Source organism: Leopardus geoffroyi, chromosome C1 (genome assembly GCF_018350155.1).
Source record: "Leopardus geoffroyi isolate Oge1 chromosome C1, O.geoffroyi_Oge1_pat1.0, whole genome shotgun sequence".
In the NCBI taxonomy this organism is placed as follows: Eukaryota; Metazoa; Chordata; class Mammalia; order Carnivora; family Felidae; genus Leopardus; species Leopardus geoffroyi.
Genome location: NC_059328.1, coordinates 151759862 through 151783662, shown reverse-complemented (window position 1 = coordinate 151783662; position 23801 = coordinate 151759862). Strand labels below are relative to the sequence as shown.

Genomic DNA, 23801 nt, shown 5'->3' with positions numbered 1-23801 from the left:
AGCATTTTTATTAAAATCTTATTTCTAGACAAGATTACATTTTTCTTTGTGGCTAAAAATGTTTTCATAACTAATGCAATATTAATATGTGATGAATATGAACACATTTGGTTCTAATTTTGCCTTACAAGGTATCCGTGGTCTTTGTGATGTGATAGGCACTTACAAGCATACCTTATTTATAAGCATACCTATACCTAATTATAGTTCATAGTTTTTCATAGTTTTTAAATACTTTCAAATGTATGAATTAGTTTGATTCATCCAAAGCTCTGAGAAAGTAAAAGGCCGTTCATTATCTTTTTCTTATTTCATAGACTGGGATGTCTCAGAGAGGTTCAGTTTTTGTAGACACCAAAAGCAAGGCTGTAGAAAGGCAGATGAGGGGAGGCTAAACTGGGGTTGGCTTGATTTGCAGTAACTAATTGGTGACAGAACTGTTTACCGCCATGACCACCTTTCTGATATGAGAAGTCACTGGAACAATAATACCAATTTAATTACATTTCCTTCCCTAATTTTCTCACGATAGGAAGATCTTTCTCCCTTCCCCTTTCCCCACCTAAGGGCCACATTCTATTTTCATAGGAAATAGTCATTTAAAAGAAACAATTTTTCAGGATCTGTAGTGTGCTGGTAAATGTTGGACAAGCAAGTGTCTGGGAGGAAAGAAGGGAAGTCCTGACTTGTAGCATTTGCCAGTCCTCACAAGGCAAATGTTCCCACTAAAGCTGGTGTCAAACCTCCAACGTCATGTCCCTAAGTTGGGAAGAGAAAAGAGGGAGCTCACCATGGTGTTAGCATTTCCAGGATGCAGACACGAGGGGCCTAAACAGCATCAACGTCACGGATGATAGTAAATTTCAGGAACACGATAAGGAAGTGATGAGTTTTAAGTATTCATTACCTTGATTTCAATACAATTTATTTAATTATACATTTATATAATTCACTTGCTAACGTTTATGTATGTATGTATGTATTTATTTCTAGAACTTGAGGGAGAGAGGGTGTGTGCAAGCAGGGAAGGGGCAGAGAGAGAGGGAGAGAGTCTCAAGCAGGCTTCAGGCTCAGTGTGGAGCCGAAGATATGGGGCTCAACCTCGAAACCGTGAGATTGTGACCTGAGCCGAAATCAAGAGTCAGTCGCTTAACCAACTGAGCCACCCAGGTGCCCCAATATAATTTAATTTTTAAAATGACTGTGTTTGACAGCCTGCTCACAAAATTCCTGAACATTTAACAATTGGTTTTTGCGAGCCCGTTTAAGCTGACTCCATCACACCACTGCAGAGTTCACTATTTTTTCTCCATTTTTTAAAAATAATCTCTAACCCCAGGGCGGTGCTCGAACTCACAGCCCTGAGATGAAGAGTCCCATACTTCACTGACTGAGCAAGCCAGGTGCCCCCCAAAGTTTACTATTTTCTACTTCAGAAAAGTAATACAGTTGCATTGCAGAATACTTGGAAAATGTGAAAACATACAAGGAAAAAGTCACCCATACTGCAGCAATGTAGATCTATTACTCTTAACATTTGGGTTATCTATCCTTCTAATCTTTTTACATAAGTGAATGTTTTATACATGGTGGCATTTCTCCTGTGTTCCTAGGTATTCTTCCACAGCCTGGTTTTTAGTGACTTAATAATATTTCCATTTATTGGATGATTTATAATTAATCAATTGTTAAATATTTAGGATGTTTAAAAATCTCTACATTGTGAACAAGTCCCTTAATATCTATGTTTCAATTTAATTCCTTTTTTTAAATTTAATTCTTAAAAGCATATTACATAACTGGAATTTCTGGATCAAATGATCTCTACAATATTAAAATGCCTGATACTTAATGTCAAATTACCTCCAGAAACTTGTACCAAATTACATGTTCTTCGGGGGTATAAGAGACTGTGTATTGCCCTGATGTCTCTTCTACAAGAAGAGGTAATTCTTCAAACTTTGCCAATTTGGTATCTTGCTACTTGAATTTGAATTTTTTGATTTCCAATGAAAAGCATTTTTATAAGTTTATTCTTTTTGTTGTTGCTAATTGCCTATTTTTCTGTTAGTGTATTAATATTCTTCTTGATGGTTTATATGAACTATATGAAACATGTAGGATAGCAATCTTGTCATAAGTAGCACGAGTGTGTATTATAGTTTCCCTGCTATTCAAGCTTGTGCCTTGTTTATAGTTTTTTTGTGTGTTTTTTCTTCTCTTGTCTTGTCTTGTCTTGTCTTGTCTTCTCTTCTCTTCTCTCTTTTCTTTTCTCTTCTTTTCTTTTCTTTCTTTCTTTCTTTCTTTTTTTTTTAATGCAATGCTTCTCAGGCTTTCCTGTATGTCTGAATCACCTAGGGGAGCCGGTCTTACTGAAATGCATTCTGATTTAGTAGGTCCTGTGTGGGGCCTGAGATTCTGTGTTCCTCACATGCTCCCAGGTGACACTGTACTGCTGGTCCTGGACCACACGTTAGGTAGTCAGGCTTAATATATAGAATAGCAAAAACTTGAATTCTAGAGGGTTTTTTTTTCATTTGAGCAGCTGCACTTTCTTTCAGAAATCATGATCTGATAGGAATGCCAAAATGTTTTGTCACATTTTAACATACTTTCTTGGTAGGCTACCTGACGTCTCCGTGGGTTACTGGCTACTTTCTAAATCCACACTAGAAAGAATCAAAGACAGGACTGAAGCTGGCAGACGATCCTGCATCTCAAATGCGAGTTTTTCATCAAAGGTTGCCAGCAATGCATCTCATCAGCCTGTAGTTTATGTATCTACAGAGGATTCTGAGTCTCAAAGTGAACAAAATTAAAGGCAAAACTTAAAAATTTTTCTATTTTCTTACTAGTTCATATAAAACTTTAAGTTGCATTTTGTGAAAAAAAAAATCTACAACGTAATAATGGCCTTAGGGGACAGAAAGGGTTTTTTTGTGTGTGTGTTTTGTTTTGTTTTTTTACCCCTCTTGTCTTCCCTCTCACCCTCCCTCCCATTTGATCTCTGTACCTTTTGATTCTTTCATGTAACAAATATTTATTTAACTACTATCACGTGCCAGGCATGCAGTGTTCAGTGTTTAGTACTGCAAATACCGTGGGGGAACGTAAGAGAGGTGGGCTTCTGCTCTCATGGAACGTTCAACTGATGGGCACGTCAGTCAAACAGTAGTCACTATATGGCTGCACAGTAAGTGCTAATAACAGTCATACAGTAAATGCAAGTACAGCCTATTAAAACATGTGCTAGGGGGCGCCTGGGTGGCGCAGTCGGTTAAGCGTCCGACTTCGGCCAGGTCACGATCTCGCGGTCCGTGAGTTCGAGCCCCGCGTCAGGCTCTGGGCTGATGGCTCAGAGCCTGGAGCCTGCTTCTGATTCTGTGTCTCCCTCTCTCTCTCTGCCCCTCCCCCGTTCATGCTCTGTCTCTCTCTGTCCCAAAAATAAATAAACGTTGAAAAAATAAATTTTAAAAAAAACAACAAAAACATGTGCTAGTCTGCGAACCTGTGAAAGTATAGTATGCTAACAGTGATCTGATGACCCCACCCAATCCACAGACTTTATCGACCTTCAGGTCTGTAGGATCCTTATGCGTATGGACTTCCCTGTGCACATGGGAGCAAGTCAGTCTAATCCATTCTAGCCCTTTTCAGAGAAGTAACGGAGGGTAATTTATTTATTAAAATGTAGTTCCTTAACCTTAGGCCTTAGACACCACTACTCATAGATGCTATGGATCATTCCAAGTGTGTGTTTATTTTCTTATTGCTCTCCAGAACTGAGTTGACGGATATAAATAACTTTTAAAGTACCATTAGCCCAAAGAAGCTACTGATGTTTTTTTGCTTCAAGTTTTTGTTGCAAAATTTACGGTAGGAAGATTTTGCCTATCCTGTCATCCTTTCGTAGAGTTAGCAATCAAAATAAAGGAGGAGTTATCCCATAGTTTCTGATATGCATTTGCATAATTTTGTTTTTTGTATTTTATCGATACTGGTAATGTATAATCTTTATTTTGAATTCTAATATATTGGATTAAGATTTCATATACAGCTCAAATATAGTCAATGCTACCAAAGTAGCATTGAAAGAAACGTATTACTTAAGCTGCATACATTCTATAAATATGATTTTTCATATGCAGAAAGAAAAAATGTGACTTGAATTATCTCTAATTTTAAATTGACTCCTCTAATTTTTATTTCTGAACCAGTTTCTAAAATATTTTTTCAGTGCATAGTCTTGGTGCATACAAATGGTAATTATTTATAGCTTCAATGCAAAGATTCCTTGTATGTTGTTTGTTAGCGCTTTTTACTCCTTGACACACCTGACAGGGTGAGATCTACTACTGCTAGGAACGGTAGCCCTTCTGAAACCAATTTGAATCCCATTTCTCCTTCATCCTTGGGGTGATGTATCAGGATTCCCTAGTAGATGGCTCTGGAGAGTGATTTTGTCCTGACTCCACACTGGGGGCTGGCATTGTTCTTCCTCCCTCCTTCCAACTCTGTGCTTCCCATTCAAAACTGGTTAATAATTGAGATATACCAATTTTTAAAATTTGCCTTCTTCCAAATTAACCCAATAATTTCAAAAGGATATTTGAATAGTTCTCAGACTATGAGTAGAATTTTAATGCTGGATGTTATAGTCCTGCTTTCTAAAGTCACTGGCCATCTCTCATAACGAGAAAATATTGGAAAATCCCCAACTCCCAAAAAAAACATCAGAGGAACACAAAGCCCACGTTCATTTTCTTCCATTGAAAATATTTTAATTATAGAAAATACAAAGTTAGCTGGATTATTTTAATTCTATAGGCTTTCAGTAAAATTGGTTGTACAATTTTTAATAGTCTATTTTTAATAGTCTTTAATAGACTGTTTTTAATAGTCTGCTGTTCCTGCTTTCTCAAAACAAGCACGTGGTTCTTCTACACCGACCTTTACATTATACTATTTCAGGAATTAATGATCTATAATAAAATAAAAGTAAAGAAAATGAGATTCAAAACGAAATAAAACGCGTATTTGTAATAAACTTACTTTTATGCAGAATTTCACATAAAATCTCCCAGACTTCTTTTATCATTCTGTCTTGGATCTTGGTTAGGAAAACTAGAAAATGCCAGTACCTCAGGTCGGCCAGCAGAGGGCGCTTTTACATTAAAAAGAGAGTGGGATTCACTGTTCCAGTGTGGAAGATTATAATGTAACTGTAGAATGTGCCATGTGTGAATATACAGTGCGCATGACTGTGAATGCATGTGTATATTTTGATTTATATATTCGTTCACGTGAAGATTTTAAAATTCCACCCCAGCTAATGAGCTTACCAACCTGCTTGTTTTCAGACTTTAATACCTTCTTTTTCATATTCCCCCATATGTTCCACTCCTTAGGTTTATCCGGTGACATTATGCTTTGGAATATATTGTGGATATATTTTGCATAGATCATGTTCTGTAGGAGGGGTTTAAAAATTGACCTTTATAAAACAGCCTCCTTCTCCCTGGCCCAATCTGTTATAGCACTTTTTTTGTTGTTGTTTTGTTTTGCCTTTTTATAGACCAAAGTCCAATCTTAGATTTGGTCTATACTAATTTCTGTAAAAATGCCACAAAATTTATCCTTGCACTTGAGGACCAGAATAATGTTTTATGGCACCAGCCTCTAGAAATTTAGAGATTTTTAGAATCTCTAGAAAAAAAATACCATATAGCATTTAAGACCTCAGTGGAAAAGATGATCGATAAAGCAACATACAATAAGATTGTGTCAAAATAACCCACACTATTACAGGATTGGTTTGACTTCAGATAACTATCCTTTACTTCTATATTTTGCTAAATTTAGGTACATTAATTATTAGAACTAGAAATACTACTGAGGCAATCTAAAAGGCAAATACTAATTTGAGCTGAGAGAGAGAGACAGAGAGAGAGAGAGAGAGAGAGAGAGAGAGAGATGCTGTCCCTGCTGATGTTAGTGTTTGCTAAAGGTTAATATGGGTTTCTATTTTATTTGAAACCTACCTGGAGCTATCTAAGTTACTTATATGACTTCTAATCGCTTAATAGTTCCACGAGGGTTGTTGTTCATATCTCAGGAATGAGGCCATAGGTATTTTGACAGAAAGGCTATCCCTGGTGTGCAGCTATGACATACTGGATTTATTTTCCTGACATCCTTTCATGGCTACAAACCAAAAACTTTTTTTTTTTTTAGCACCGTTTTAACAAAGGCGGCGGGTTTTATTTCAGTTTGATGCTCGGGACTTACCTTCTCTATTTAGCATGCGGATGAAGACAAGAAGCCAGAGAGTGAGTTCGTTAGGTCTTGTTCCCGAGAGAACCGAGTCCTGGGGGTATTGCCTTCACCCTCAAAGAGTTTAGAACCCAGTTCCAGAAAACAAGTTATGGCCCCCCAAAGAGAAACAGTCATCTGTCCAGAGCGAGAGAATGTGTTCAGGGACGAGGAGGGAAGACTTGGGAAGGAAGGAAGAGGCAGAGACAGCCTCCCCGAGGAGGAAGCGGAGACCCCTGTTCATCCAGTCCTGGGTTGGGTCTGTGCACAGAAGTGGCAGGCAGCGTTTCAGACCGCATGGGCACTGTGAGCAAGAGAGTAGGTGTAGGAAAGTTCAAAGTATGTTTAGGGTGAGGGGTGTTAATAATGCGGAGGGGCTCTGCATGTGTGGGAGCAGGGCTTGTGGGGAAAGTCTCCATACTGCTCAGTTTTGCAGTGAATCTGAAACTGCCCTGAAAACAAAAGTCTATACAAAATGAATCTAGCTGTAGTAAACACAGCCAAATTCTATAACTATGGATGTAGGAGAATAAATCGGTTAAGAGGGGAGCATTTATGGAGGAGGGTGGGTGAGATAAGACTTCTTATATCAATGAGTGTTAATGGGTTTCTCCATAGTTTTTATAAATGATTTTTCTAAGGCAAAAAAAAAATACTCTTACAAGTTTATCATTCATCGTTTGTCCAATTATGAAATATTAGCACAGTGCACGCCTGATCGTTTTAGGTGATGTTTGTGGGAGAGTCCTTAATCGGAGGAGTGAATCCTCTGGGTAGCTGGAACCGGCTCCCACTGGCTTGCACGAGCCAGATGCACACATCTCTTCTCAGCTCCACTCTGTGACATCATGCTGGGAGCTTGAAATCAGCCCTGGCAGGAATATTTACACCATGGAAATTAACATTCTATATCGTGGCTTTTCCCCCCAAACAGCTGACCATTGAGCATTTATCAGGACAACCTTAAATGTATCTCCCCATACTTAACTCACATTTGCTTAAGCCTGCTTAACTTGAATACTTCTTCCTAAGGGGTGCTTACCAGCCGAATTAGTTTCCAATTCATCTTCTAGCTTGCCATCCCTAAACCTTGTTACTGCCAAGACTTACTTCCCATGTGGTCATCTAGCTTTTCACTCATAACTTTTTCACTCTGGGACTTTTTGCCTCTGTTACTGACTGGCAGTGAATGAATGGGTCTGGTGGATATGGTTATCCCCACAACCCTGTATTTTAATAACTGTCTTTATATATTGAGACTCACGTCCAAAGGCTAAAGGGTCTAGATGATTTAAGCCAACACTATTACTTACACACAATTCAAATGTAATTCTGACGGAAACATTTCGGCAGTATAAATTCTATAAACAGGAGCAAGGAGCTCCGTGGATAGCCATGTGGGCCTGTGGCTCTAGGAGAGTTTTTTCTCTTTGGGGAACTCATTTCCTAGAAGCTTGGATCCAGGAGAGAATATGCAAGGTGGGTGGAGGTGGCTTCTCTCCATTCTGCGGGAACACATGTTCCCTGGCACAGAGAGCAGAATCTGACAGACCAAAATGTGAGCGTGTGTGTGTGTGTGTGTGTGTGCGCGCACACACACACACACGCACAAATCCATATACATAGAGCTGAAAATAAAAGTCATCTATTTCCTCTCAAAAAAGATTAAGGATAAGTTATTTCAAAAGAAAAGGAGTGTTTGAGTGTTAGGATACTTTGCATTTTAGAAAAAAAAAAAGACAAGAGGTCTTAGCAATGTGTCTGATCCAATTATAGGAGCCCACAGAAAAGCACAGAGTCAAAGGAACCCACAGTGGGAGGAGAGTCCAGAATAACTTTATTGGTGGTCTTGAGGGGTTTGGCTAGTATAGCTCCTCAAAGAAGAGGAAGGGAAAAGAAAGAAAGTGATAAAGGTTCATCTTAGTCCCCAGTGTACACATCACAAAAAGCCTGCTTTTTCCATATGGGCAATACTCAACTGTTGTTCATTTTTAAGTACCAGTAAGAGCTATTGAAACAGACAGGACCCTGAGAGAGAGAGAGAGAGAGAGAGAGAGAGAGAGAGAGAGAGACACGGAGAGGAAGAAAGAAAGAAAGAAAGAAAGAAAGAAAGAAAGATGGGAGGGAGGAAGGAAGGGAAGAAAGAGAGAAAAGAAAGAAGTAAAGAAAAGAAAGAAAGAAAGAAAGAAAGAGAAAGGAAGAAAGAGAAAGAAAAACTAAATAAGTATTATTAGTAGTATGAAAATAAACACACTTAGGAAGCCCACGCAGTAGTTTTGGGCATGCCCATACATGCACATGTGTTTGAATCTTGAGGGGTACTCTTCGACATTCCAGGGTGCGTGGGTTATGAAACCAGGCAAAAGGGAAGAGCTAAAGAGGTGAAGCTAAAATGCACCACAAGGTCAGAACTAGAATAAACATCAAAGTACTGTGACAAGTCAAATTAGATTATTTGCAGACCTTGTAAGCATTGCCTCTCAGGGGGAATGGGATCTGCTGGTGCCCTTCTTTCTCAACGAGTACAGGCCCTGGCCCCTTGCACTGCTTCCTGCTCTAATACAAAACCACTTTTCGGCCAAGAGAGTGTATGACAGCCAGGGGTAAAAAAAAGAGAAGTATTCTGTGGGGTGAGAAACACATCTAGATTGAAAATGGTGGGGTGGGGGGCGGGCATTACCTGTCAGGATTAGAAGTAAGAACCAATCTGTATCTTACCTAATGAAGCTTAGCCCTTAGGTTTGAATAAACAATATCCTTACAAATTAATTGTTATAATAGCACTGGCCAGTAGAGGGCATACTTTACATTGAAATAGATCTAAAAAGGCCTTCAACCAAGAGGTTTTTTTCATATGAATTTTTTTTTTAACTTCAATATTTTTGGTTCTAAATGGTTTAAAAATATTTTAAAGTATTTAAAGTCTAGAAGATGTTAAATGTGAAATTTCTCAGATTCCAGTTAATATTTCTGCCTTATTAGTAAAATATTCAAGTTGTGATTGCAAAATGAGGCATTTTTTCCATGGCTTACGGACTGGTCTTAAGATCATTGTACTCAGAGCTGTTCTTTTTTTGTGCTGTTTACAAAGTTATTACAGAAAATCCTATCTTTTAATTGGATGAGTATCATTTTCTTTCATTCCAAAAAAGTTTGATATAAATAACTGCTTTTTTCTTTTTTTTTTTTTTTAACAGTTAGGAATTACCAACATTTTCTAATCTGTTTTGTAGCCAGCTTTGATATTTTCCCTAGAGGAAATGACAGCTATATAAAAGTTAACTAAACTTATTATATAATGTAACTCCAATATTCAAAAGCCCATTTAAGTAGCAACTTCATGAGAATTTAAGATTTGTTCCTCTTCAAGATTCATTTCCTTTATCTAACATAATCATTCTCAAAATAAATGAGAAAATAGAAACTACTATCTGTATTTTAAAATTTTAAGAAAAAAAAAGGTTAAGTCACTTGTTAGCAGTGGCTGAGCTCAGATCTGGAGACCGATCTGTTTGACTCCATAGCACATGTTCTTTTCATGGCAACACCCTGCCTCCAATTGACTACTCTATTTTATCTGATCTATTTTAAAATCATAGACACATGACTTTACTCATCAGGAGTAAAGTCCAGATTGACGTACTGTGAAAAGTACAAAAGATGAAACAAAATAATCCTATATAAATCAATTACAGGAATTCTTGGCTTATAAACTCAATAGCTTGGTTTAATTTTGGCATCACACAATCACTTGATCTGACCTTATGTGTGTGTGTGTGTGTGTGTGTGTGTGTGTGTGTGTGATTTTTTTAAACATGATTTCTCTTAAGTGACTGCAGGAAGAGAATCTCTGGGAAAGACATTTTTAATGTTATGGGAGTTTCAATATATTTTCTTTTATTGTTCAAGTTATTTCCTCTAGTACTTCTCTTTCTATGAAATAAAAAAATATATATCAAATGCATAAAAATTCGCTGCCTAGGAAACAAAATTATTTTTGTGTTGAGAAAGTAGAGATTTTATATATCCTCAAAATGACAAAGAAATAAACCTCTATATATTCACTTTCATTTTCATAATTATCTCCAGCAGAATTATTCCAATTAATTTTGTTTAACAAGGATGGAAGTGTTCCTCTTTTATATATGTGCAGAAAAGAAAATTTCAAAAATAAGTGTGGATGTTTAAATGTAAAGTAAACGAAAGTCTATCGATGAAATCAGAAATGTGAGCAAAATAAAACAATCTCTCTAGCTTTTTTTCCCCTTGAGAAGATAAACCGTTTCAAGATTCGACATTACAATGAAAATGTCTATATGCTTTAAAACGACAACAAAAACCAACTTTCATTTCACTTAACACTATTAGATATAGGATTGTTTGCTTGTTTACAAAGCTTCACACAAAGCATCAGCCATTGCGTGCTGTCAAATAAAAAGCACTGGAATAGTGACTGGACTCGGATCCAGAAATTGGGGCCTCCTAGCTCGGCCCCATTATGGCTGTGTGGTCAGGATAAATCATTTAACTTCTCTGAGCCTTGGTTTCTCATCTACAGAACTGAGGTGACAATGGATATCTACCACACAGAATGTTGAGGTTTAAAATGTAATTTACATCTGTGAAGGTACTGAGCTCAGTGTTTTCTTAACACACTGCAGATTTGTTTGTTAAGATCAAAATAATCCAGGTAACAAACATAATTAATAATACCCTATTTGGGGTCACAACTTTCTTTAATATTTATAAATTAATCATGCACGTTGTGTTAAATAGCTCCCCCAAACTTATATATGTTAGAACAGAGCTTGGGGAAAACTTTGACTTTACATATACACAAAATAGTTTTAAGATTGTTGTTGAACTGCTAATGATTAGAGAATCAAATGAAAATCAAGTGCATTACACTTAATGGGAAACAAAGATACAGGGTTAATTTTAGATAACACTTGTTAGTATTTTTCGGTATTTTTGGTGTTATCTTCAGTTCTCCATACCCTATTTAAAACAACAAATGAAAAGCATATCAAAATTTACTTTTTTGCTTCAGAAATCCTAGTCTGTATTTCTAGATCTAGAATTATCCTTGCAATGACATTTTCCCCATCTCATTTTACACCTTGCCTTTTCCTTATAAATCTTATTCTCTTTTCATCAGTACATCTGCCCCAAACGCTCTTCTGCTTGACAGTTCTATCCCACACTCGCCTCTAAGCTTCTAACAAGGCATACCTCTGGGAATTGCAAAGTGCCATATTTAAAATCTCTCAGTGAGATATACAGGTTTTCCCGTGTAGTCATAAGGGATTCCTCAAATCTGAGTTTGAGAGCTAATCTACGACAACTGGTAGGCACAGTATTTTCAAATTAGTATATTTGTGTTGTGCTAATATACTTAAACAATATGCGTGTCCGTTGAGAATTTTTCCACAAATTCCTTATCAGCTTTCTTTGAACTTACAAAAAAAAGATATCTTACATATTTGATTGGCATCAGTTATAATTCCATTATATTTCCCGCTAACTAGGCTTATTGGAAGGGAGATGTCGCAGATGTCGTAGATGCTCAATGGAGTACTAGTCAGCAATAAAAAGGAACAGATTAGTGATAGGAACAGCAAGGATGCATCTTGAACGTGTTAGGCTAAGTGAAAGAAATCAAACAGAGGCTACGTATCGTGTGAATCCGTTTATATGATTTTCTGGAGAAGGCAAAGCTATAGGGATAGAAATTAAATCAGGGACTGCTAGGGGGCAGCATGAGGAAAATGAAAACAAAGGGGCTTGAGGGGACTTCTGAGGTGATAGAAAAATCTCGATTGTGATGATGGTTGCAAAACCATATACATGTGTCAGTGTCGACAAACTAAACCTACCTAAAAAAAACAACCTAAAAAGAATGATTTTCATATTATCTAAATTGTACCTTAATACACCAACTTAAAAAAAAAAAAACTGGTTAAGGAAAAAGAAGATACTTGTAGTTTTGAGGAGTTGTATATGGTCTTTTTCCAGAGAAATTTTATTGATAATATACTATGTGTGTGTTTCAACGGGTTCTGTTACTAGCCCTAAATGGGTGGCACTCACACTAGTTTCAAATAGCTAACGGCTACTTTATGTAATTTGTTTTGTGCATTTGGGAGCTTTAGCATGAAGTGATAATTATGCAACAAGTATAAATATTATGAAATGCTATTAGTTGTAAGAAGAACGGTATGTAATGGAACTCCTGCCCTAATACTAATCAACAACTTGATTTTTATTTCATTTTCCAATTATCAGCACTGAAGTGCAGTGGTAAGAGTTTACTGTACCTAATATTACTTACTGGTTATCAAATTCTGGAGGGTGAATTGTACTAGCCCCATTTTAAATGAGGGCAAGTTAGGCTCAGAGCAACCTCAACAGCAAATTTCACAAGTCCTGATTCCAGGGCTGACGTTTGCTGCCATCTTTCATTTACTTTTCCCAGCTTAGCAATAGTTCTGATCCCTGTGGATAAGATGGCATAAATCCTTGGCAATAAACTGTAAAGAGGGAAGTCTTCCCTAGAGGGAAAAAAAGATTTTCCAAAGGAATTGATGCTGAGTACTGAAAACCAAAAATCGGGATTAACAAGTTAAGGGAATGCTCTTGACATTCATCCTCATGGTGACTTTTTGATGGAAGCTTAGTTTAATTGTAGTAAAGGAAAACATTTATTTCCAGCCTCACAGAAGCTTCCATTACAACTGCAGTGCCAGGCTTTAATGATATTCTTTTTGAGCAAATTCTTTGTGAGATTTTGAAGTAATGTTTATCGCTGAACTGTTCTTTTCAGAACCAATCAATAGAACCATGTGGTTTATCAATTCTTTATCCTTTATTAATTCCCTGCCATATTATGTTAAAATAACTCAGTGGTTTCTGTGTAGTACTTTTTGTCTCAATGCCACCATGAAGCCTAGATCTTCTCTTCTTGCACAAAACTTACATGGTGGGGGGACATCAAAAGTCACACGTGTTTACAAATTTGTATTTGCTCTCGAATCGGATGTATGATACTTCAAGTAGGTATATGTGTTTGATTCACTACCCGACAGCTGCTCATCCATAGTAGACTTTTTAAATGTTGCTTGCCAGGAACTCTTACCTTTTATTCATAATTGTCTGGGTGTGCCTTTTCCACTTGCATTGAACTGTATGTACTGTGTGCTGTAGAGGTGTGCAGTTAAAATACGTTTATTCTCAGAAATATTTTTAAAATATTTTAAAATGTTTTCCTTTGCAGAATCAGACACAAGTTTGGCAGAAGGAAGTGTCAGCTGCTTAGATGAAAGTCTTGGACATAACAGCAACATGGGCAGTGATTCAGGCACCATGGGAAGTGATTCAGGTACTGCCTAACTGTTGTGTAAACCTTAAAAAGTGTGAAATAAGACGCCATATAGTGGAAAGCATGGGGGCTGTTCATACCCTCCCTAATGTATTTATGCAATTAAAGCAATTCTTTTCTCCAGTTGAAGTAGTTTTGGAACTTTGCCATTCACTTTCTTCAAAAGTACAACTTATAAAAGTCTTAGAATCAAGCTCTCTAATTTTTGATCCAGTACTTATCTTTTTGGTGTCGATAAGAATATGCATATGTCACCTTCCATAGAATTATGTCATCTATTTTATTTATGCTGTCTGTTTCAGTTAATTTGACTGCATTTAAATGATGTATTCAGTTTGGTACATGTGTTCCAAACGTTATTTTTTTTAATTAAAATACTTTTAAAACAAATCCATTAATACTGTCAATAAGATGATGGTGACTCTGTAGATTAGCTGCAGATAACAAGAGTCCTTTTAAAATGAAAAACTAAAAATGACACGTGTAGTTAAGAGAGTTTCAGTTTCCCTAAATATCTCTCGCATAGGAGTAGAGTTTGCAAAAACACTTTTGTCACTAAATGAGAACTTTATTAGGTGTTTCCCTAATTGCTCCCTCTATTAGCTGGTAGCACACCAGCAATAAACGAGAGCGCCTCTTCTCAATGCCACACTTTAGCAATACTTCCTGTTATCAGATTGCCTAAATGTTGTCAGTCTGGTCAAATTCATATCGCTTCTTTCTGTTGATTGAATGTGCAGTTCCAATGATTACTACTGAACTAAAATGTTAACATTTTCTAAGAATAGGTGATAGATCCTCGGAGATTTGTTATACACCTCTCTGTATTCGTCTGGTGTTTGAAGTATCTCACAATTAAATTAACAAATTATAAACAAACAAAAAATGCTTTGCAATGTGGCCAGCTAAGAATCGGTAGGAAATTGGCAAATTCAGAAACACAAATTACTTTTGTATTCATTTGTTTTGTGATTGAGTTGTAGAAAACACTTGGAAAATGTTGTGTATTTCAGATTACCCTGCATTGTCTGAAGAATTATAGAAATTTAGCTAGAATAGTCCTGAAGGGACAAAATCATTTACATGAAAATGGTCATCTGCTCTAAAAGCTTTCCAAGCTTTTAAAGGGTTAATTCATTTTCTGTTCACTGCAGGCAGTGTTTATTAAGTTATTGGCCTATGCTTAGTTCTGTGGATTGTATCTGAATTTTCTATACTTGCTATGCAAACAACTGTTAGATTTAATAATTAACATTTCTATTAAATGTTATTGCTGTTAGAGCTCAAACTGTGCTCTAGCTAATATTTAACATCTTTATGGTTGTTTTAAGCTTCTGGACCTCATCCTAATTTTTGTTTGTCTAAGTAAGGGCTTTTCAACAATACTCATTCATTCAATAAATATTTAATGGGCATCCCCTATGTGTTGGCCATTTTGTCTATTTAGAGCTGTTAGCAAATGTAACTATTTACTGATTTTCAGTCCTCAATGTGGCATGAAAGACGTGATAAATCTGAACGCAACCTACTTTTAAAAAGCAAATACATTTTCAAAGGCAAATACATTTGAAGACAAACTCATTTTCAAAGGGCACCCATTGAAGTTCTAGATGGGGTCAGTGCTTAGAAATGAAGAATTACTTCGCATAGTGGGTAGTAAAATTCTGAATTTACAAAATTATGAGATTTCTTTCCCTCAGGTGCATCATGTAGAGTGAATTAGAAATCAGTTCAAAAAAGGTTTAGATAAATTGCAAATTGGTAAACATACATTTAATTTCTAAAAAGCATCACAGTGTTTGCGATTATATCTTAACCTTTCAGGCTGGCAGCAAAGGGACTCTATTTCATATGTCCTTTGTCCACCTTCAACAGTTACACAATGGGACATAAGGCTCATGGATGTGACCCAATACCATAGCATTGTGTTCCTTTGTGGAAGTATTTCATCATAGGAAAACACGATTAATAAGGCTCCTAAAGTTTAAATATTCTAATTATGCTAGGGAAGGCTTTTTTGTTTTTCTGTTTCTCATTTTTAGAGAGATACACTGCATCTCACAAAGTGGCAATGTTTTTGGCAATACGCATTGGCCTGATATGTAGAAAGTATTTCCTTACTATTTTGAGGTAATACCTATTAATGTTTGTCCAGCTGGAATGGCGTATTTTTCCGTGGTTACATACTATAGGTAAAGGAATACTTTGTCGATTTCAAACACATGCAGTGACAGACCTTTTCTCTCCAAGAATAACTCAGCTGTCAAAATCAATGTGAGAATGAAATGTGCCACATGGTGTAGTTCCAATAAAATGTTATTATTTAAGTCCTATTTGATTTTATTTTTTGACCATTTATATGGCATAGTATAATTTCAAGGTCTTCAATCAATATTTGTTGTAGAGGAAGGGCACAGTGTTATTCAAAGCTTGTGCATATTTTAAATACCACATTCATTATTGCATTTAATTGATTTTGCTTTTCAAAGCAAGCCAAAAAGAAACAAAAAAACAAACAAACAAAAACCCAAACATTTCTTTTATAAAGGAAATTGGCTCCTGGCTCCTTGACACCCGCCCAGTTCTCTCCTTCTGGTGACAGAGAAGAGAAAATTCTCTTTTCATTGCTTATGTGGATAAATTCTTCCATCCCTATGTCAGAGGATGTGATAAGGCAAGAATCAGGCTGAATATTTAGCACTCACCCAGCTCTTCTTTGGATGCTGTTCTCACAATGAATCCAACTCTGATTTTTTCCATATTCACTCTGTGTTTCTCTTTTAAACTTGGGGCTACCCATCAAGTTTCCTAGAGTTGACTCAAAAGTATGGAAGCTAATAGAGCTATCTGTCTAATAGCCAGACATTGTTAGTGGCTGCAGCATATAGTGCTTTAGACCCTGAAGTCCTTGAAGACAAGGACTCCATTCCTGGGGCTGCATGGCACATAAGAGCCACCTAGTGAATAATTACTGCACAATCAATTAGTGGTGCATGATGAGGTAAGTAGCAGGGAAACATCACAACTTTGGCTCTAGAATCAAATCTTGAACATGATAGTCCTTTTAGCTTCCTAACTCATCTTACGTTTTTCGGTATAATAAATAGCTAGTACGCATAAGCGGTATTGACGTTGTGCTCATTTGACTTAGTTTTAGATTACTTGGGAAAAAGACAGAAAATTGCTCTAATTTCTCTTTTTAATTTGTATCACCCAAGGATATAGTAGGAAGTGTGAAAAATAAAAAGGGGAAATGATTAAAGAAGTACATTTAACTACGACGAGGGAACCAGAATTTTATTATTTTTAAAAATCCATGCAAAAATATACCTGGAGTGAAATTAAACAAAGGGAATCTGTTAATATCTTCTAATGAATTTCCTAAATTAAATATCAATTTAGCAAAAGTAAATAACTGGATCTTGGTGTTAAACGCAATTTAAAATACATCTTCCTTTGCAAATATTCTTGCTCTTTTGGAAGTTAGGTGATCAATGCTGGTAATGTAGGTAGAATGGTACGATTTTGATAATCTATAAAAGCCACTTAGCAGAGAAGAAATGATATTCTTAAGTAAATCTGAACCTTACATAAATGTAATAGAAGATGAATCATTATGATTGCTGTAGAGTTCAAAACAAGCATGGAGAGCAAACTTGTAAATGCATATTTTTAAATGCTGGTGATCTTAAATGAGTTTCTCCTGAAAATCATATTAAATGAATCGGCAGATGATCCAATGATAACTTAAATGTATTGCATCTTTGTTTACTCATCCATACAGAAGACAAATTTCCTGCCAGGTTAGTAGATGACTCTTACTAAGTGGTATTTGGTGTGAATTTTCCTACCTATGCAGATAGGACTATCACGACAAGTTAAAACCCATTTAAACAGAATCATCCAGTTGCTGAAATGGAACCATCAGCAATTTTTGTGAAGTTAATGGGATTATGTTGGTTTAGTTTTTTTGCAATCATTGATAAGAGAAAGAACACTTCATGTGTAATGAAGTACTAAGTGCTGTCATTTCATTTTTTCCTTATGACTATATAAAGCATAAGACAGGCTTTTAAATTGATATAATATTTATTTTACTGCATTCCACATGATAGGTTATACATTTTTAGATCTTTTTCCCCTGGCTAATATAGATAAATCTGGTCACTTTTAAACAAAACATGTTTAAACCAAGATATGTTATAATGATTTTATTCTAATGTTCAAAGAATTAGTACTTTATCAGAATTTTAAATTCAGAAATCTATATTAACTGGACATATTTTTTTATGTATTGCATTGTGAGTTTCAGGAAAATACAAACATGTGGAGAATACATACAAGGAAGTGATAAAGACCAAAATTCAAAACTAAATTTATCACAATTCAGTTCAAACCAACAAAATTATTTTTCATCTTTTAAAGACAACCTATCAACTAAAGGCTTGCATGGGAAGTTTTTCCCCTTCACCCTTGTTTAATCTAGCTACTTCACATGGCAAAAATAGGAATTTTTTTTTTTTTTTTTTTTTTTTTTTTTTTTTTTTTGCCATTTTAGAGTTTGGGAATAGATGATAGATAGACAGGCATACAGACAGACAAACAAGCTTTGGGATATTTGGTTGTCAGATAAAGTTTTTCAAATGAAGGAAAGTAGCATTAGCTATAATATCTTCTTTGCAATTAAAGGTAAGGGCTGGGGAGGGGCAGATACAGAACTAAGAGAACTAATGACTCCTGCTTTCCCAATTCCTCTTGATTCATAGGTATAAAGTCTAAAAAGAAACAAGTAGGGCATAAGGGCTCAACAAAGAATTGGAAAGTCTGACGCATTAAGAACTGTTATTGCCAATCCTGTACTACAGCCCTTTCTGCAATTTCCCCTGGCTTTGCGCACTCTCTGAAAAGACTCTCCCCTGTTCCCTCCCCTCCCTGCCCACCATCCTGTTCATTTCCTCCCCAGGAACCTCCACCCCCAGGCCACTTCCATGGTGGAGTGCCTGGTTGTATCCTGCAAATGCCAAGAGAGCTGACACCCATTTGGTATGGAAAAATAGAAAAATGGATTGCGTTGGACCACACATGAAAGGGAATTTAAACCACAAGAAGCCTATATTCGGTTTTAGACTTCCTCGCGTTAGTTGTTTTATTGCCCATTCCCTTATTTTTCTACCTTTTAATTTCCTTCAGAGGAAGAAAATGTGGCAGAAAGAGCATCCCCTGAGCCAGAACTGCATCTCAGGCCCTACCAAATGGAAGTTGCCCAACCAGCCTTGGAGGGGAAAAATATCATTATATGCCTCCCTACAGGGAGTGGGAAAACCAGAGTGGCCGTTTACATTGCCAAGGATCACTTGGACAAGAAGAAAAAAGCATCTGAACCTGGAAAGGTTATAGTCCTTGTCAATAAGGTATTCAAATCGCACATAATACAACTGTGTTTATTTTCACTTTATTATTCTGACGCATGTGTAAAATGACACTATAACAATGGATTTAGTGTAATTAAGAGTGATCTTTTATTTTACTTTATGTCTTTGCTTTTACAGTTAAATGATATCTAAGTTATTAGCTTTTAAAATGATTTTGCTTCATAAGACCAGAGCAAAGATCAAATAGCTGTTATTTAGGTATTAAGAATACATTTACCCAGATATTCTTTAAGGTTAACTGGCACTAATTTATCACTGTATGTGGACATGAATGACCTCAAAATATTACTGGAATCTAGGATCAAATATTGTCTTTTGAAGTCTCCTTAACTGTTGGCCCTTAGTTAAAGGTGGTAAATCCTCCTTATCCAGAATATGTATAATTTATGTGAAGATAAAGAGAAAATTAAGTGAATCAAGTTAAAAAGGAAAATCGATGACTAACTTTCAATAATTATACAAAGATGCTATTTGAAATGTAACTGAGGTTTCCCTCTAGTAATTTATGTCCTGGGATATTTAAAGACCAATCTTCGTAAACAGGTATAATTCCCCTTTACGATAAAACAAAATCTACTTTTTTGAGCTTTATTCAGATAAATGAGTTTATTAATTTGCATATTGAGTGGATTAATTTTTACTTTTATGGAGTAAAATTGAGTATACATTTCCATGGCCAAAATAGTCTTTTCTCTATTACTTACAATAACTCGGTTTTCATCATGACCCTTACCAAAAATATAGCAACAGACTATACAGCTTTCCTGTGTTTTTGGATTTCTGTTATGCTTAAAGTTTTAGTTGCAACCTGCTTTTCAGTACTGAAGTAACATACTCAGAATCTATGATCTGCGTAATTTCTATCATTTGGTTCCAAATGCATTCTATATACATCTACTAAGTCAAAAGATCTTTATGCTTAAGTGACTATTATTAGAATACTTTTATTTCTTTTGTGACAATAGGGATGCACCAGAATTTATTTGCCCATAGCTTTTCACATAGTGTCTTTATTAAGGACATTATCTTTTTTTTAAGTATAGATTTTTTTTTTAATTTTTTTTTCAACGTTTATTTATTTTTGGGACAGAGAGAGACAGAGCATGAACGGGGGAGGGGCAGAGAGAGAGGGAGACACAGAATCGGAAACAGGCTCCAGGCTCTGAGCCATCAGCCCAGAGCCCGACGCGGGGCTCGAACTCACGAACCGCGAGATCGTGACCTGGCTGAAGTCGGATGCTTAACCGACTGCGCCACCCAGGCGCCCCAAGGACATTATCTTTTGGAATAAAAGGAATCTAGCTTTGACTACTACTTCTTCCTACCAGTAGTTTAACCTTGGACAGATTCCTAACTTCTCTCACTTTAGTTTCCTCATCTGTAAAGTGAACAAAATTATAGTACCCTATACAGCTGCTCTGAAATTTAAATTAGATAATCTGTCTAAAGCCTAGGAATGATTCAGTGAATATTAGTTTTTCTTCCCCTCCCTCTTCCTCACCTCCAAAACTTTGTAAATGGAACTTCCTAACTAGTTGAACAGGGTCTTAATGCCAGGTTTGGAGAAAAAAACAGAGTTAACTGGATTTGAAGATACTTCAGCTGGAGTTCTTGATACCATTTGAATATTCTACAGTTTAATTTCCTCAACCTCAGCCTCACCATCACCCTCCCTACAGGCTCTCCTTCCCTCTCTATCTATCTCTTTGTTAGTTACACCACCTCCTCCAAAGCATGAAGCCTCAACACCTAAGGTATATTTTTGATTCCCTTTTCTTATCAGGCCACAGGGTCATAAACTATTAGAGCTGAAAGAGAACTTCAAGATCCAGTGCTTATCCATTGCAGGGTGGTTCTCTCACCTCTGCTGAGTAAGCTGGAATATCCAGAAAGTCCCCATTTTAATAAGATAGCTTGATCCATTCTTTGAATAACTGACTCAGAAGGAAAGCCCTAGCAAAATCTGTTTCTCTAGAATCCACACTCATTGGTTGGAGTTCTTTCCTCTGTGATTATACACAATAAGTATTAATTCTCCTGCCTTGTGACTGCCCTTCACATAGAGAAGGCAGAAATGTGGTTCCTGTGTCATTTTTCTTTTGATTCCCTGGGATAAATATTCCTAGTCCCTTTAACTCTTTTTCATATAACATGGTTTCCAGATTTTTCATCATCCTGAGTGCCCATCCTTTTTGAGACTTCTTAAAATACAGTGCTCAGAGTTGGGCAAAATACTACAGATACGGTCTTATCAGTGTAGACAGTAAGCCCATGTGACACGAAGCCATGAGCAGGTTTGCCTTTATCACCGGTGCCAGCACCCACAGACTCATCTGGAGTTTGCCATAAACTAAAAGCCTCAGTTTCTTTTTGTCCGAAAATCTGTTAGACTAGAAGCCTTTTAAGTTATTTTTGTGCAGTTAATTTTTTGAGCCTAAATGTAAATACTTAACATTCGTTTCTTCATCTTCTGCATGTTGACTGATCATTGCAGGTCACAGGGTTTTGTATGCACCTAATGTGTCTCCTTCTTATAATGACTAATGACTCCCTCTCAGTGCTGTATGCTCATCACAAACCATTCATCTCATGCAACTAGGTGATTCTTATGAATCCACATTTGCAGCCATGTTTGAATGTTAAATTATCCTCATTAATTATTCATATTCACTGCCCTGTTGTGTAGACATTTAAGGACATAAGTCTAATTCCTCATCTGCTTCTCTATTGCTTTTCCCTAAGAATTACTAGAAATCCCTCCACTGGTTCTTCCATATATGTCATAATTGTTTACTTTATTACCCTGTTTCTTTCCATTTTAAAGGCACATGAGCTTCAGTTCTTTTTGATTGAGTCAGGAAATCGCTAGTTCCGTATGTCACATAAGCTTAGTTCTGTATTTGACCAAATAGATGGTATTATCACCCTTGATCTGGAAAAGAGAAATCCTGTCCCCTCTAACACCGTTTACTTTCATCTCCCTGCCTCCATGCTTTCCAAAGTTATCGCCTTCAAATGCAGGGAGAAATGAAAACACCACCTGTGTTCCCAGACTTTCTATTTCCTATCTAGGGCTTCAACATCACGAGAGATAAATCCCAGGTTCCTTCAGATGCTATAATACAGCCCCATATGATTCAGCAGAAGTGGGTAGCAGTTGGGTTTGATTAGTCTTGGCAGGCACTCTGTCACATCTCAGGAAAAGGCTCCAAGAGGACCACACACCTCCCAATTAGCCATGTCAGACTTGCATCTGGCTTTCTCTGTGTCCTTCAGTAGGAAGTCAATGCCACCCAGAGTGAGTATCAGGATTTCCAACACCTGCTACCTCCTGTGAAAACTTATTTTTGTTCTGTAGACCAGAAGATGCTTCTTCTTTGAAAGTTCTTGACTCATCCTTTACGGGCAGAACCCCAGGTCGCTTTGTCACCCCATGGTACAGAGATTCTTAAATCACTCAGCAGCATGAGGGTGTTTAAAGACAAATCAAAGGCGGATCCTGTCCTCAGGAATCTACAATCTAAGAAATTAGAGATGTGTATTAACAATATAATAATTAATATTGTATTGCACTTGGTGATACAATATTAATTGTTTTTATCATGCCTCATTAAATCCACACAGGTACTCTGTGAGGTAGCCATAATTATCCTCATTTTACCTATCAGAAAACTGAGGCTCTGAGGCTTTAATTGGTCCATCAGGGATCATCCTGCCAATAAGTAGCAGAGCTGAAACTTGAATCCTTACCTTCTGAAGCCAACTGGCCTTCTTTTTTCACTCTACAGCTAGAATAAAAGGATTAGCAAAATATCAGGAAATTTTTATGAGTACCCAGAAAATGACAGCCTCTATTTCATTTAATTTTCACAACAACTCTACCGTAGGACTAACATTATCCTCATTTTACTGATGTGGAAATTGAGATGATTCAGATGATTCAGTAACTTGTCCCAGGTCACATAATAAGCAGATGGCTGAAGTCATTTTCAGAGCTGACTTTCTTTCCTCTGGATCTTACTATCTCCTTCCATTAAGCTTAATTTCCATTCTCTTCTTCAGAATCTCTCTTACTTCCTCAGATCATTTCCCCTGTCTCATATAAGTAGAATGAAAAGGATAGTTCTAGAAAAATGTATCAGAAATGAGTTTGTGTAAGTGAGACAAGAGCTGCGATTCTCAAATTTTAAAGCCTTACTGTCATATGAGAGGCTTCATATAAGCGCAGGTTTCAATGTTTTGTCCCCAGAGATGGTGCCTAGATTCAGTAGTTCTTTGGTGGGGCCCAGGAGTCTTCATTTTCCAAATCTCTCAAGTGATTTTGTGGCAGGTAGACCAGAGACTTTTACCTTGACAAAAACAAAAACAAATACTAACGGAAAGTTTCTCTTCTTAGTCTTTTCACCTTGTGTTATTTTCGTCCACTAATCAAACTTGGTTTTTGATTTTAGGTCCACGCTGTTTCCTTAAAATTCATAGATTCCATTTTAACCCCTTCCCCCTCCACATTGACTCTTGGACAAGTTCATCATTTCTACTAAATAATGATACAAGACAGTGTCATTACACTGTTCTCAGCCAGGGGTATCAGCCAGCTCTCATTTTACACATAAGTAGGACTCACCTCAAGTAAAAAAGATGAATAACACATGTTCTGCAGACCAATAGAAAGATAACCA

General features: G+C 36.6%; 1 protein-coding gene across 3 annotated transcripts in view; it reads left to right on the top strand.

The window, feature by feature from the left end:
* Positions 1-23801, top strand: part of IFIH1 (interferon induced with helicase C domain 1) — a 57042-nt gene that overhangs the window by 14070 nt on the left and 19171 nt on the right. For all 3 annotated transcript variants that reach the window (XM_045480022.1, XM_045480023.1, XM_045480021.1), the window contains exons 4-5: positions 13586-13690; positions 18881-19101. In XM_045480022.1, the coding sequence (XP_045335978.1) occupies positions 13586-13690; positions 18881-19101 (326 nt within the window). The remainder of the gene's footprint in view (positions 1-13585; positions 13691-18880; positions 19102-23801) is intronic.